This window comes from Heliangelus exortis, chromosome 1, assembly GCF_036169615.1.
Source record: "Heliangelus exortis chromosome 1, bHelExo1.hap1, whole genome shotgun sequence".
NCBI lineage: Eukaryota > Metazoa > Chordata > Aves > Apodiformes > Trochilidae > Heliangelus > Heliangelus exortis.
In genome coordinates this window covers 19,591,521-19,607,996 of record NC_092422.1, presented here as the reverse complement: position 1 = coordinate 19,607,996, position 16,476 = coordinate 19,591,521, and the positions used below count along the sequence as shown (strand labels likewise).

The 16,476-nt window shown below is 39.1% G+C and overlaps 1 protein-coding gene across 1 annotated transcript in view; it reads left to right on the top strand.

The window, feature by feature from the left end:
* ATP8A2 (ATPase phospholipid transporting 8A2) overlaps positions 1-16,476 on the top strand; it is a 320,485-nt gene that overhangs the window by 195,732 nt on the left and 108,277 nt on the right. The window contains exon 28 of the mRNA XM_071736211.1: positions 14,676-14,750. Coding sequence (XP_071592312.1) covers positions 14,676-14,750 — 75 coding nt within the window. The remainder of the gene's footprint in view (positions 1-14,675; positions 14,751-16,476) is intronic.

Below are 16,476 nucleotides of genomic sequence, written 5' to 3'. Positions count from 1 at the left end.
CCACCAATATTGTTCTTACTTTTCTGTTAATCTTAGAAGAAAACTAACAGCAGCTTTGAGTACAGTATCTTGTTTTAAATACAACTTAACCTGCAGATGTATTAATAAGAGTGAATGTGAGTTGATTTTACAGTTCAACCCTATATGTATGTAAGTCATACAGTGAACTTGCCATATGAAATGTATGCTCTTTACTTGTTGTGCCAGGTACTCTGTTCTCAATTTTTCAATCATAGGAAACTCAGAGTTCCCAGTGCTCAAAAGTATTCATATAAATGGATTCATATAAATTGATTTCTTCAGAGCAGCATTCTATGAAAAATTATTTAATAGTAGTCACTTCTCACTTCCTTAAATCTCTGGCTGCATCTCTAATGCTAGGCAGAAGGTAAAAGCTTTTATAGAATATAATAACCTGGTTTCTGATCCGTGTTCTGTGTCTTGGTATCTGATCTTGAAGTATGGAAACATGGAAAGTGGTAGTTCTGGGGACAGGGTGGTGATTTCAGCTGAAGGTTAGAATGGCTTGTGCTCAGTTTCAGCAGCCTGAAAAATATTTTTGCTCCAAAGATGGGATGATGATTATGGGGAATTGAAATTAAAATCCAGCTGTTGTTGCTTCTACTTTATAAAATATTTCCTAGTTGTCTAACCTGACAAACAAGGTGGAGAACAGCTCCCTAGAAATGACTGAAGGTGATGAGGACAAAACCTTCACAAGTCAGCCCCTTACAAGGGACTTTGAACCTAATGCAGCCTAGAAATTACCTGCAGCATACATAGTGCAGTTCTGAAGCTGGGGCTTTTTCTCTGTGTGTTATTTTCAGCACTGGCAGGAAAAAAACCTTTGCATGGTAAGATGACTGCAACTAACCATTGACCATTTTAAGATTATCTGCAGAGCTAACACAATGGCAGGGAAAATGTATTGGGTAATGCTTGTATGAATTAAGCAAGATTAAAGGAAAATCTTGGTGTTAAAAGCATTATTATTTCTAGTAATTTACTGCAAAAATGCCTGCTAATATAGAAGGTCCAGTGTGTAAATTTTGGATGTACTTCCCCAGAAGTGATTGGACGTGGCTGTATGTGCTGATATATTCTCTGTTGTTTGAATTGAGTGACTGAGACAGATCCCAGTATAAACTGGTTTAAAGTTTCTTCTCATATTTGAAAAGTGCAAGCAAAATAATAAACTTTTTCTCCCCACCTTTCAACCTTCAGTGCTGAAATCCCTGAGCAGTGAAGTGAAGGCTCTTTCTGACATGTTCTCTCTCCTCATACGGTCATCCAAACTATAAACAAATGCTCACTTCCCTGCCACACGGGCTTGCCTGTGCAAGGAAGTTACAGTGGTTGAACTGTGATGTGATTGTAAATCCACTTAAATTGGTTCCAAATGTTCTGTGAGCACTCAAGTTCATTTAAACTGAAGTCTGAATGGTTTGTTCTGGAGACTTAAAACCTGCACTTTAAAATTAACTGAGTTGATTGTTGTGCTGCACTATGGAAGATGTAGTCTTCAATGGGACGTGTAGTCACTGTCTGCTGTGATATCCTATTTGGAGCTGAAATTACTCCTGAGAAAGTGCTTCTGAGTACCAGGAGACTGGGGGAGCCACAAGCAGTAAGAAGGTTGTTTGCCTTGTTTCCAGATGGGTCTCTGGTATGTTTTGAGAGAGCAGTATCTATGCTGTGTTTTTCAGCTTTTCCAGAGAGCTGACTACCAGGCTTTCAGATGTGGACTGACTTGTGTTCATGTTGCTCCGTGTTAGCACCTGGAAGCATAGTAGGTTACTGCTGGCCCTTTGTACTTGGTCTGAGTAGACCAACTACATGGGCATTTTAAAAATGTTGAAGTGCCAGAAAGAATGAGGTCTGCAATAATTGCATTAGTTGTGGCCTCAGGGTGAGATACAGAGCAAGACAAGTAGGTATTTGAGGGTACTAAGCCTGCTAAGGTAGCTTAAAAGTCTTAATGAGGTGATGGTGCCAGGTTTCAGACTGGATGTGGGCTATAAGCAATGAAAGAAACCTCATAGCTTAACGGCTTTTGCCACTGAAATGTTTTGATGCCCAGATTAAAAGATGAGTTTTCTTACCTTTTAGCAGCAAAGATTAGAACAAGTATTTTCTTTTCCTCACCCTGGCCTAAAACCGTCTGGGTTCCTACTTTTGTTTTCAAGTATAATGATTTAAAAGTATGTAAATGTCACCAGCATTCTCTAGGTAGAGTTGGTAAAAATCTGTTGTGACCAAAGTGTTTGTTATTTCTTGTTAACCAATTATTCGCTTCTGGTTGAGTTGTTGAAATTTGGAGAGGCATTCTCTAAAGGTTACTGACTGGGGTTCTGTTCATAATGCTTCCTCTTGCTAGTCAGATAGGTCCTAAAATTAAACCAAGTTGTCAACTGCTGCACCAACTTTCTGCCTTACATAGAGGTTTGAGATTGGTGTTTTCAACCTTATGTAAAACTTCTTGCCAAAGGATGTTGTGTTACAGGATGTTTACAGGGGCTTAAGAAACAGCAAAAGCATCAAGAGGTTGCTACAGTTTACTACATAGGCAAGACACAGGAGCTTTGGAAAATCCACAAAGCTAGGTATTTGGCAGTACTGGGTGAGTACCTGCAAATTGCCTTTTTCATTCTCTTCCCTAGGAGTTGGCATAAACACATTGTTGAAGGCAGGGAACTAGGTGGGATGCACCATTGGCCTGAATGGATACAACTGTTGTAACTGTAGTAATAATGTTAGCACCTGCAGTTCTTTTTGAAGGTTTCTGGAATAGATATTCTCCTTCAGAGAGCTCAACACTCTCTCCAGAAGCCGGAATCTTGTGAGGGCTGCTTCATGTTTCTAAGGAGCAAAGAAAGGTCCTGGCTTGGAACAGAATTCTCCCCATGCAGCTGATTACTCTTATTTCCCCTATGTATCTGTGGTGGGTTGCCTTCAATTTACATGATGTCCTGTGATGGTTTTGTAGGGTAGTGTTTGTTGGTTTGGCTTTTTTTAAAGGTTTTAATGTGTCTCAACTCAGATGATAAAGTGTACATTCTGCACCAAGGAGAACTACTTTTCTAAAGATGCATGCTGTTCTTATCTAGAAATAAGGAAAGGATGCATTAGGAGAAATACTGTAATTATGATTTAGTTAGATTTTCATATACTACATGGTTTCCTTAGAGAAGAATGTCTTTGGGAGCCTCTTTTGTGTTCTGAAGAGCACCCTGTTCCAAGGATTCATGAAGAGGTAGTAAATCTGCATTTCATCTACATTCATTCATTTGGCTTGCAAATGGAGAACATGCATTTATCCCTTCTTGTACTCTTCAGGTGCTTCTCACCCTTGAGTCTAGTTCTGAAGCACAGCTACTATTGGAGAACTAAAAGGGACTTGTACTGTTCTGTACAGATCAAGTGAGTCACAGGGGATGAATCCTGTGCATATTTCCCTGCTTCCCCTCTAAAAACATTCATACTCTTTGGTGTTGTTAGTTTGTGGAAATTTCACTCAATGTAAATTCACATTGTTTTGAAATAGCTCTTTGGGCCTTGTACAAAGAACATTTTCACAGTTTATATACTTATTTGGTAAATTTTCAAGTAATCTCCTTGTTTATTTTTTGCCTTACACTGCTTAAAAGATGGCAGTTACTAATTTCCAGAGTTAGTGATGCATAAATTTAAACCTCATTTATAGCCCTTACTCCTGTGAGTATCTTCGCAGGTACCATCTCGGTTTTTCATTGTATGTAACTACTCTGTCTTTGTTGTTGTGCAACTTAGTAAAGAGCTACAGAAAGTGGAGGTATTTCCATGGTCTGCATTGAGAGGCAATTTGCAGGTCACTTGCCAGCAGGCAGGTGATGGTGTGAGTGAGCTTGCTCTGATTAGAAACTTTTACTAAATTGCTCTGAAATTAAGAACTGGTTTGCAGCAAATAGTCTGCCACAGTCTCACCTTTTAAGTACCTTTTAAGTACCCAGCCTTTTAAGGAGAGTCATTGATAGAAAGATGCAGTCTCTGTGCTTGCTGGGTGCAGTGGGTGTGAGTGTACAATACCCTCACAAAGCCACAAAATGAAATCTTGGACTGGATTCAGGAATCACATGAGTGCTTTGCTCCTGTGTATGAACTTCCAGGTTTTCCTTGTCTAAGGTATCTTTCCTAGCTACTTGGATTTTTTTTCTTTGTACACAGATTTATCAGAAGATACAGCAAATGCTTTAAAGGTACACCAATAATTTCTTTTAATGTGTTGCAGTGAAAGCTAACTGCTTTCTGAAAGAAGTTGAAACATTATTTCTTTAGTGAGAAGTACTTCAATAAGTAATTTACCAGTGAAGTGATTGTGCGTGCTTAGAATGTACTGTGTATCTTGGCAAAACATGTTTAGAATCCAAGTCTTTTAGCTTTTGCCAGCATGCAAAGAAATTTATTTAGGCCTAAATTACCAATATTCTATGTATTTTCCACATGGGAGGAGTGCAAGAACACTTGAGGTGAGACCTTTTGTGAACATGTCTTGGAGACTTCAGGGAAGGGTAGCATGTTAAAAAGCAGCTCTGTAAAAAGAAAATGGCAAGTCCTGTCTATTGTCCCACTGACTAAGAAAATGGTTGTATTAATAGATAAAAATAGAAGAAATCTAAAAGAAGTACTAGGGAGGTCTTTAGATGGCATCCTGTGTCCCGGTAGTTTTGGGCTAGGATGCTGTCTCTGCTTCAATGCTAAAAGTGTTGTGGGTAATGAGAAACATGGGCTGCTCCTGGGATTACTGCTGTAAAGGTTTTCTCTTGTCAGTATGACAGAAGATGAGCTTCAGTTTCTGTAGTGGTCTGGCTTTTCTGTTGCTAATTTTGCTATTTTCCTTGGGATCCAAGCTGTCAGAAAACTTTATATAAACTTCCCAGATAAAAGTAGCTTAATGCAAGGACTTACAGAGGCTGAATTTTAGTTCATAGAGAGGAAGGAGGAAAATCGACTTGCAAGGGTAACCTGGCAGTTCATGTAGCCATAATAAGGAATCCTAAGGGAACTGTGGTTCCAGACCTAAAATGACCTTACTACAGAACTCATATTACACTTAATTCAGCTGCTCTACAGAAAGATTCCCTTATGTGGTGACAAGAAAAGCAAAATCTGTGAAGCTGCGTTTATAAGTTTAACATTAGGGATTTCTGCAAATGAAAGAAAGAAGAGAAAGGTTTGAAGTGAAATGTCCTGTAAAACAGGAGCTGAATAGTGACAGTAAGGGTCTTGGTCACCATCAGTTTTATTCAGTCAGTATTGGGGATGCATCTTAAAGTTGGAAATCTTAAAGTTTTGATTACTATAAGACCGTGCCTAGGTTCATATCCAAGTAAGAATACACAACTGGATTTTAGTTATATTGACCATTGATTTCCTTACCACTTTTTATCCTAGTGTCCTTTGTAACGTGTGCAGGTGTAAGTGGATGCAATTGTATGTGGGTTGGGAACTCTGTGCTTCATTAAGCCATGTTTAGGCTAAATGGAAACAACCAACTACATAATGCTATGGGATGAAGCAGGTTAAGAGCAAAAGTAGTATAATTTTCTTAACAAATAATGGCAGTATGTACAGTCCTTTTTCTAATTCAGTTCCATCTTCTTCTATGCTGATAATCTCTATCTTTAAAGGGTTAGTGCTTCTAGATCCAAAGAAATCTATACTACTTGTTCCTCTGTTGTGATGCCATCCCAGAGTACTACATGAATGAGGTCTGGGTTTGGGATTTTGTTTTCTTTCAGCTAACAGGATATGAAAACAGGATATTTTCACTTTGGAGATGGATTGCTTTTTAGTCACCTCAGGGCACATACACACATGTATGTGACAGAAAATGTGTTACAGTAGGGTCAGCTCCAGTCTGAGTAGGGACCAGGTATATTCCAATGGTGTCCCACAAGGATACAGAGTCCCAGTGTGGGTATCTAGATACTGGGGGTTTTTTGTATTTTGACTCTTCTCTTCCAAAATACACAGAGTATGAGAGGGTTTTTTGCTTGTTTGTTTTTTGTGAGGTGGTTTTCTTTTTTGCATTTTATGAGCTAAATTTTGGGCTATATTTGTGTTAAAGCTTTTGTTTTCTTATTTTGGTATTAGAGGTGTTGAAGCATTTTGTTATTGGAGGTCTGAGGTGAGGTGATTTCTTCAGGCTGCATTGAGGCCCAGTGCACATCCCAGGTGTGAAAAGCCTTGGTGGGTTCAGCCTTGCTTTTGACTCGAGCATGATCAGGCTTCACACTTGAAGTGTGTGGTTTTTTGGCTTTCTTCCTGCTTGTGCATTTTATACCAGCTTTGCTGGTCTGTTGATTTTCTCTATAGCCCTTTCTCTGTTTTCCTTCCCTTTCATTTCCCAGACTTGGTTAATAGCAGTAGCATCATTTTTCCACAGTTCCCTAATCTTCTATTTCTAATACTGTTTTTCTTAATTTCAGATGTAATTTTTGTTACTGGATTAAAAGTGCTTAGTAAAACAGCTGGATATGTTACCTTTGTTACCTTGAACTGTTGATGTTTCCTCAGCACTAGAAAACAAATTAGGAATAACAAACCCAAAGTACTTCTATTACTTTATTGCTGGTTAAAAGATACCACCTGGTTCCAGAAAAGCCAGCAGGTCATTTTAAAACCACATAATAGCATGTCCTTAGCTTTTTGTGTAAGATGTGGGTCAATTACATGGTTGTGGAAGTTGTGTCAAGATGAGTCTGACACATCTGATGAGATGGAGTGATTACGTGTTGAAAAGATAAATTCTCATTAATGCATGCCATGTTATTGATAGTCATACTATACCTCTCAGTTCCATAGTGATATGCTAGTACTCAAGGGCAGGTAAAGAAGTTGATCAGGCAAATCTGAGAGGCAAAAAAGAAATCATCTAGAAAAGGTAACATCACTGAATTGGTTCCAACACTTCAGTCACTTCTGTGGTGTGCATAAGCATGTCTTCCACATAGATGGAAACCTTTCTTTACAGCTGCTTTCTTTTCACTGAAGAAAGGAGTGTGAGGAGTAGTGTTTGTTTTGTAAAAAAAGTCTAAGGGAGTTCATAGCATGAGTTTCCATTGCAGGCATTGCCTGGTGTGGTGTTTCCAGCTTCCCAACCAAGCATCTCCCAAAGCAGGGGTGGGATGAGGAAGTATCCAGCAATCTCCTGTCTTGCTTTTTCTCAGCTAGCATCTGCCAACTATCTCAGCCTGACTGCCAGCCAGAGCAGGACTTTCTCATGGCTTTGTAGAATAATGATGGGCACCTTCCCAGTGTCATCAATCTTAATATCCTTGTTCTAGTTGTTGTTTCAGACCCTCTTGACTATGCAGGAGTGCTGAAACTCTGCATCCTGATGGAGTGTGACTGACCTGTCCTGAGCCATCCTGTTTTCTCATCTGATTTTAAAGAAGTCAGTTTGTGAGTCTTACAATTCTAGTGTAGCAGTGTCAGCTTTCTTGATACTCCAGAAAACTTAAGGATGAAAAATAAATTCAGAACAGAGCTGGCTCTATTTGTATAAGGGAAGTGTTCTGAGGAATTGCTAAGTTTAACCACATCTTTTGTACATCTGCCCTTTGGCAACACAGGCCATTTCTAATCACATTATCACAGGCTTGCTTCTTAGGCTGTTAGTGTGCTGGGGAGATGCTAAGTCCCTGGAACACTTCATGCCAAAAGAGATGGAGAAGTAGCCTGCCATTTCTCTATTTGCTTTCATAAGCTTAAAAAAATGTCAGATTACAGCTGATACATTTGTTCTAATGGGCTACATGTTCATTTTACCAGTCATGTAAATATTAAATGCATAATTTAGCATACTGCTTAGATGTTCAGGTAACTCAAGGAACACAAAAAAAAGAAAGAAAAACACCCATGTGAGGAAAAGGAGTTTTCATGGCTTACTGTGTTTTGTTAGTTTTTTAAAAAGAGATCAATCAATTCCTCAAGGCCACATGTTGCTGGAAGAGGCAATCTTCACGTGTCTTAATGGCTAAATCCTTTGATGTATACTCTGTAGTGATCTGCAGATGTGGTATCTCTACACAGTGCTTAAAAACTCCTGGGGCAAGAAACACAATTATCTAAAGGTAACCACTGATAAAAAAACCAGAGGTTTGCTAATTTTATTTAATTTTAAAGTCTTCAGAATTATTCTGAAATTTAAACTGTAAAAATTCCTAGTCTGTAGCTGCAGGATGATGTTCCTCTTGCCCCTCGTGCCTCTCTCTCCCTGCTGTTCTGCTCTGTGCTTGCCTCTCCTCTTGAATGTCACCTGTGCTTTAGAGGGCAGATATTGGCAGCTGATCAGTTAAAGAAGTGGACCACAGAAGCAACATGTTTAAGGAAGAAATAAATTGTCTGCATATGCTTCTTCTATAGGCAATGAAAAATTAAGCTGAATTAAGCTGAACTGTGCTCTTTGGTATTCTGAAATATAATCTGTCACGGTTTAACACTGGCCCGGCAATTAAACCGAGTAACAGGCGCTCTCTATTAATCTCTCTCTCCTCCCTGATAAGAAAGGAGAGATAATAAGGGAGAGAGACTTATGGGTTGGAAACTAAACTACACAATTTTAATGAAACAGTAATGATAAATAGGAAAAATTAATAAATATATACAAATATACAAGAAAGTGGATATCATATTCCTCCCCCCTTTCCCCCAATAGCTCTCACGTCACCACCGAGGCTGCAGGGCAGCTCTGGGAAAGTCCAGGCTGGACTCCTGGAGTCGGCAGCAGTTGGGAACTGGAGGCAGGAACACACAGATAAGGGCTGGCACGGATCAGGACCAGAGTCAGATGAACGGACAGGATCCTTCCAGGATGCTGGGTGAAGGAAAAAGAAGCAGGAAAGGCAGGAAGGGCAGGCAGCCGGAAGCTGGAAATCAGGAAATCATCAATAGAAGAAATAACAGTTGTTTAGTCCTACATAATAAATCAATGTTTAAGGCCAGGAAATTTCTATAGTTTCAGTTGCTTTGATACCTATTTTTCTGACCAAGCTTCCCAATAAATGTATAGAGTTTTTCAAATGAGATAAAGCTTGAAAAATTATTAACACTAGCCGGGAAGATTGGAGATTATTTTTAAGCTTAACTGGGTACTTGTTTGTGATGAACAGTCCTTGAGCACACATTTGAATTAAAAAATACCAATCTGTTTTCAGGAAAGAATTAATGAACAGTGCAGGGAATAAAAGGAGCAAGGGAAATACGCCTTGGCAAATCAAATGAGTCTCAGGAAGCACTGCCTGCTCCGTCAAATCTTATTAATAAGGCTCTTTACCTATATTATAAAATTGATGCTGTATGTTCTCCAGTGAAGGGATTATTTTAAGGCTGTGTGCATTTGGGCAGGAAAATAGTACATCATTGAGACAGATGTCTGGAATGAGGGTTTTTTAATCATAATAAATTATTAATGAACAGTACAGGAGACACACAAACGTACTTTATTTGGTAAACTGTGCATGTGTCTATTTGGGAAGACCATGCAAAATGTGTGTATGCTGAGAGAGGATATTTTGAGAATTGGACTCAGTTCTTAATAGTAAAGGCATCCAGTCTGGCTGTAATTGGTGCCTGTGGCAATTGTTGATACCCTGACTACATTAGCTTTCTGTGCCCTTTAGCAGAATTGGGATAACATTTCTAGTACTCGTTAAGCTGTCTATTATCAAGACATCATAAATATACACGTTTAGAATAGATGATTTGCTATCCCAGTGCCTTAGAGCACTTAAATAAATTAGTTCCTGCTATTTCAGGCATTAGTGTTGCCATAATTATGCATGAAGCAATAATGCAATTAAAATTGCCTTCCAACTTCCTCAAGTGGGAATTTTTTTTTTTTAAATAATACTTGATCTTTTCTCAAAGTACACTTTAGAGCAGGTGGATGGGCTCTGGGGCTCAAAACAGCAGTGTGGGACTGTTTTACTCAGTTTGTCTGCAGCTCAAGTCAGTATTAACCAAGTATTACCATCTGTTGCGTTTTGTTGACCTCTGGAAGGAGGCAGCAGTCTTTAATTTTTTTTTTTTTATTGTTTCTCCTTGTCTAGTGGCAAAATGCCCACATCACAGCTGGCAGGGAGTGCTTCAGCACTGGGGTTTCTTATTTAAAGAATGCAGCCACACTTTAAGGCAGGAAACATGGGCTGGTTTTCAATTTGTAACATGTTCTACTTTCTTTGTGCACTGGCTTTAGATCTTTGCAATATCTGCTATAATAAAGTGCAGCAATATATCAACCCAGATTTCAGCCTTAGGTCTGAATTTCTTTACATTTAAATTGGACCTCTTGTTCCTTGGGAGAAAAATATATATGTTGTATCTGAGTTACAAATAAGCTTTTCCAGCTTTTTTGGCAGCCAGGCAATAGTTAAAGTGGAAAGGTTTCTTTTTTTCCAGCCAGAAAAGTGATTTAATAACTTGGGTCCATTTGTTCATAGCAGTACTGGAGCTGAGCTCTGCAAACCCCTGGAGCTTGGCAAGCCAGGCAGACTTGGCAGTATTTCCTACCAGCTTACCAAGTCTGAGTCAAGCTTGGGTTGTTGCAATTTAAAATATATGCAGTACACTCTGAGAACAGGAATGCTGAGGTGGAGGGCTGGGGGCTTTTTCCTTTGCTGACCTTAAAGAGTACCACAGTCTGTCTGCAAACAGCTGGTCCTTAAACTGTGCCTAACAATTGACTGCTTGTGTTAGGTTTGAAATAAAAGTATATTTTATGAGGACTATCTGATTTTACTCTTGATATTAAGATACTGAGGAAGCATACAACATTTTTCTCTTTCAGTTGGCATTTGATAATGTGAATTCTCTGGAAAAGAAAAGCCTAGCTCTTTGTTTTCAGGGCTTTATAACTGTAAAAACTTTTGCCCTCTGTTTAGAGCATGTGTCACAGAGTTGTGTAAGCACTGGGATTGAAATTTCTTGCCCACCTAAATTTTAGCAGCCTTGAAATGGGGAGAAAACTTTTCCGTAGAAGATACTGTCAATGTTGACAAATGCTGCAGAAAGCTAAACATAGTGATGAGTAGATGTCTATTTGCCACAGTCAGGTGCATCAATCTGAATATTATCATATAATGATGGACTAATTTCAAGGTGGTTTTAACATGGTCTTTAATGAAACCTTCACCCAATTATGGTATGGCAGGAACTTTGTGTAGAAAGAACGGGGTTGCTGTGAGGTTATTTTTCACTTGTACTTCGATAGTCTGTCTTCTGCTTTGTAATTCATTGCAACAGCTTTGCTTTTTCCAAGTTACATATTACTGGATCTTCATTACTAGTGATATTTTTGTTGGGCATTGTGATTCTGATGTTAGATTTGCCTGCTTTTGGACTTTTCTTCTAGCTGTAGGCCAGCTACAGAAAGTCTAGCTGCTTTGTTTTACCCTCTTGATGGAAAATCTGAGATGTCTATGGCTGGATTGTTAGTTGCAGGATGCTATGGTTTCAGAATCCATGGTTTCCTAAGCAGAATGAGCCAATGTCCTGAAAGGCCACATTTGCTACCAAACCTTTGAAGTTTGCTTTGCCCAGTGGGATCTAGAAAACTGAGCAGAGCATGTGCTGAGGTTGCCAGCTAGACAGACTTCCAAGTTGTGAGCAGCTTATGTTTTCTAGGATTGGTGCCTTCATTCATGGTTGCTACTAATTGTAAGAAGCCTGGAGATGATAAATGTTCATCATTGTGAAGTACGCAGGAGTTTGCTTGTTTAAAGCTCTGTTTCTTCCTAGGAGAAGAAACCTCGAAGTTTTCTTACCTCACAGCTCCAAGTTAATTATGATTTTTGGATCTCAAGCTTTGTACCCAAGATCTTCCATATATGTCATTTAAAGAGCTTAGGTATACAATGGGTTGAAACACCAGTGGTCCTTAGAGTGAGACTGAGAGAACAGTGTTCATTCAAGGTATCTATTTATAGTATAAGTGATGAAGAAGTTGGGGTGTAGGACGTGTCTTCCTTCTGTCCTTTTTTTGACAGAGCTGAAAACTTAAATGCTTATTTAATTTAAAATTATGCAGGATGACAACTCCAGGCTGCTGAAAGGGCAGTGGGTATAGAGAAGTATGAACTTTAGAACTATGTAGGGTGACAGCAAAAGACAGACCCTGCTAGAGTGAGTAGCTCAAGGTTTAAAAAAAACAGGAAATAAAAGTCTAAACAGGTGGCCTACGGTGAAAGGCATAGCTTAAAAACAAGTGAGTTGAGATCAGTGTCTTTGCTTCTCACCAGAGAATGAGAGTGCATTAGAATGATTAATTTTAAACAGGAATGGTGATATAATAGATAGAAGAACAGCAGTAGAGAGCCAGAATAAAGATTCGGCTAACCTTGGTGTCTGATCTTCTGTGAACAGTGGTAGTTATCTGGCAGTCTCATCTACTCATCTGGTTCCCATCTTCCTGTCCATGATTTCTTTCTTAGCTGGCTTTGTGCATCCCCAGCATCGCCTGGCAGGCACTTCCACAGATCATCCAAGTGTTGTCTGAAAACATTGCACTTTGTGTAGCCTGCTAATTTAATGTCTTGCCACAGTGCCAATTTGAACAGCTTTTCCTTATTCTTGTAAATCTTGTAAATATTTTTATCTTCTCCTGAATTTTTTCTATCCAATGGTGAAGAGCCGTACCCTGTTAAGATATTGCAGCCAGGAAGACAATTGCAGCTCTTGATGTGGTATTGTTATCTTCTGTATCTACTTAGAATCCTAGAATCCTAGAATCCTAGGGGTTGGAAGGGACCTCGAAAGATCATCTAGTCCAACCCCCCCTGCCAGAGCAGGGCCCCCTAGAGTACATCACATAGGAACGTGTCCAGGCGGGTTTTGAATGTCTCCAGTGAAGGAGACTCCACAACCCCCCTGGGCAGCCTGTTCCAGGGCTCCGTCACCCTTACAGTAAAAAAATTTTTTCTGATATTCAACTTGAACCTCCTATGCTCCAATTTACACCCATTACCCCTTGTCCTATCACTGGTCACCACTGAGAAAAGCCTAACTCCATCTCCCTGACACTCACCCCTTACATATTTGAAAACATTGATGAGGTCACCCCTCAGTCTCCTTTTCTCCAAACTAAAGAGACCCAGCTCCCTCAGCCTTTCCTCATAAGGGAGATGTTCCACTCCCTTAATCATCTTAGTAGCTCTGCGCTGGACTCTTTCAAGCACTTCCCTGTCCTTCTTGAACTGAGGGGCCCAGAACTTTCCTAGTTATTCTAGATTCTTTTTGGGTGGGAGCAGAGGCCAGATGAGACACAGTTAAGGAATTGCTATCTGAGGTATTTTGTTAGGACACATATAGTGTGCAAGTGAGCCTGAGAATGAATAATCCTTTTAGGAGAGTGCTGTTATTCCTGAGTGACAGAATGGTGCCAGAAAAGATGCTGGGCAGTGTTTGCTGTGGGCTCTCACTCTATTCATGGACATCACTTGACTGCTCTACAATACCTGCTGCATGCAGTGCAATGTCAACTTGTAAATGCAGAACAAAACATGGTGAAAGGCAGTGGGGAGGGGGTTGTTCTTGGAAATAATGTTGAAATAATATTCAATTAAGTGTTGTAGTGCACTGTGGAACTTAAAAGGGTCACAAATTCACAGAAATCCTTTTGTTATTTGTCAAGAGCAATGAATCACATTCAAGCTGTTTCAGGATGCCCTTAAACTTCTGATTATTCTTCCAGCTTCAAATTTCTTGGCAAAAGATAATTTGTTCCTGTCTTTCTTATATGCTTTCCTAAGCTTCTTTCACTGCTCACTGACTGAGAAAGAAACTTCGTTCCAACCCAGTAAAGCAGTAGTTCTTTCAAAAAGCTGCTTAAATAAGCAAGCTCAAGGCAGCTGGATCCAAGGGAATGCTGAAAGGAGTTTACCTATGCACTGCTGCTTACAGCATCTTCTGGGATTGTGGCATTACAGTCCCTTCAGGGGGAAGGTAACTTGGAGGATGTTTAGTCCAAGCTCTTGCTTCAAGTAGGGTGAAAACTAAATTAAAACCAGGTAGGTAGCTCAGGGTCTGTCCAATTAGGTTTTGTAAACTTGTAGAAGGATGGAGACTCCACAGGTTCCGTGAGCAAACTTTTCCAGTGTTTATTAAATTGATAGTTTATTTTTTAAAGTAATGCTTGCATCATGTAGACAATAACATTGTAATATAATTATGATTATGTAACTAATAAGTTGGTATGACTGTAGAGAAGAGGACACAAGTCAAGCAGAGCATCCATCAGAACATGCTTACCCTGAAAATTTTGGTCTTTGCTGATCATGATGGAAACTGGGTTGGCTTCTGGCTTTGGGCATGCTAGTTTACCAGTGGTAAAGATTTCGAAATAGTTTGAAACCATTTACTTTTTTAAAATAATGATACAAATATAGCAAATTGTTCTATGACCTGAGTATTTTATTTTAAATAAGCAGTACTTTGGCATTATTTAAGATGTAAGACTTCAAAAGAGCAGAACTGCCCAACACATTATCTTAATGATTATTAATGATTATTAAGATAATCATCTTAAAGCATGGCAGCTGCTTCCACACTGTAACCTGTGTTCCACATCCTTCTACTGTAAATAGAAACATGCACTGCAGTAGTAACCTAAAGCTTCTTGTAACTTCTCTGTGTTTCAGCTTTGGTTTGCTTTCGTTAATGGATTTTCTGGGCAGATCTTATTTGAGCGATGGTGCATTGGTCTCTATAATGTGGTAAGTGCTACATGTTTTAACTTCACAGTGCTCAGGATTTGTATGTTATTTTGTTGTGTCCCATTTCTCACAGGTAACTAACTGTCTTGAATCTGTCAGAGAAGGTGACTTCATTTGTAGAAGCTATTTTGAATATAGCCAGAAGTAGATGGAAAGTTCAAGTTGGGTGGCGGGTTTTTTTCACAAAAATACATGTGGGAAAATACCTTGGAAGTGTACATGCTTGGCTTCGTATAACTTCTGTAAAACACTGCAGATGGAATTTAATTACTACTTCAAAAGTGTCTTTGGTCTTTCTACTGAATATTTTGCTGACTGATTTGTTCAAAATAGATACAGAGTCTTAATCTTTGAGTTTTGATTATTTTTTTTCAGACCCTGTAACAGTTACTTGCTCAGGGAAGTGTTATGCAGATGCTTTGAGTTGACTTATGCTACATTAGGTACAAAAAGGGAATTAACATTGCTGTGTCACCAGCTTGAATCAAGAGGAGGGTGTGTCAGTCCAACAGTGACTCTGCAGAGTGCCACACATAGCATTATCACTTAATATTATTTAGCCAATAACATTGATTATAGTCTGGAGCATAGCAGGGACCAAGTTACATAGCGTGTGCTGGTGGTTTTGTCAGTGTTACCTTTGTTACGTTACTGATGAGTGGCCTGGTATATGGATTTATAAGCCTCTAGGATGCTTTATTAGTGCTGAAAAATAGTTTGCGTTTCTCTTTGGAGGGACAATTTTTTTTTATTTAAGCAAACTCATTTCAAATATGTGGTAATACAGAAAAAGCTAACAAATCATCTCTATCACTTAGTAGTATTAATGGAAACACTTAACTTCTGTCAAATTAATCTCAAAAATGATGGTGCAAGCCCTCATATTCCCTGAGATTTTGTGTTCTGCATGAAAGATACTTATTCAAGGATTTCCCATTCCCTTGATTCTCTTCACCCTAGTTTCCTGACTCTTGCTCAGTCTCTGTCATTCCTGTTTAAATATTTGCATCTATTATCTTTAAACCTGATTTGATGAATCTACTTACCCTACATAAAGCTCATGGATGAAACACATCATCTAGAATCAATGAAGTAGAAATTAACCTTCGTTTTATAAGGTTGATATTTTCTAAAATTAGAACTGGTCCATAGTCTTCATAAGCTCATGAAGAATCAAGTGCTGGTGGGATATTAGGGACTTGCACAGGTCGGAAGAATTAGATTTTAAAGTGGTTTTAGCTCAGTCATTCTCTTCTGTGCAGATTAGCCCTTTATTTCATTATTAATTTTCATTATTCATTTGGTCTCATAATATTAAGTGTAGGAAATCACAGTAGTGTTGTAATTCCTGCTGTTACACTGGTTTACCTTCATAAACAGAAGCACTGGATTTACTTCAGGTTGCAATTGTAAATGTCCCAGTAAACAGGGGAAATCTGGGGAAATACCTTCCTGTGAGGTGAAGAGAACATGTGAGAACCTGGTCTTTTTTGAAATATATTGTGCCAGTGATTTAGATTCTGTTCTCCACCACCAACCTACTGCCATTTTAACAGTTTATCACTGTATGAGTGAAAGAATAGAGTTGGATCTAAGTATGCAATTACTGATTCTCACAAGTCACCAGTCCCCAGTGTTGCTCTTTGTTGAGTCCCTGCTTGCCAACTCACTGCTGGTGGGAACCACAGCCCAACTTTTGCAAGCATGCACACACTAGAAACAGTTC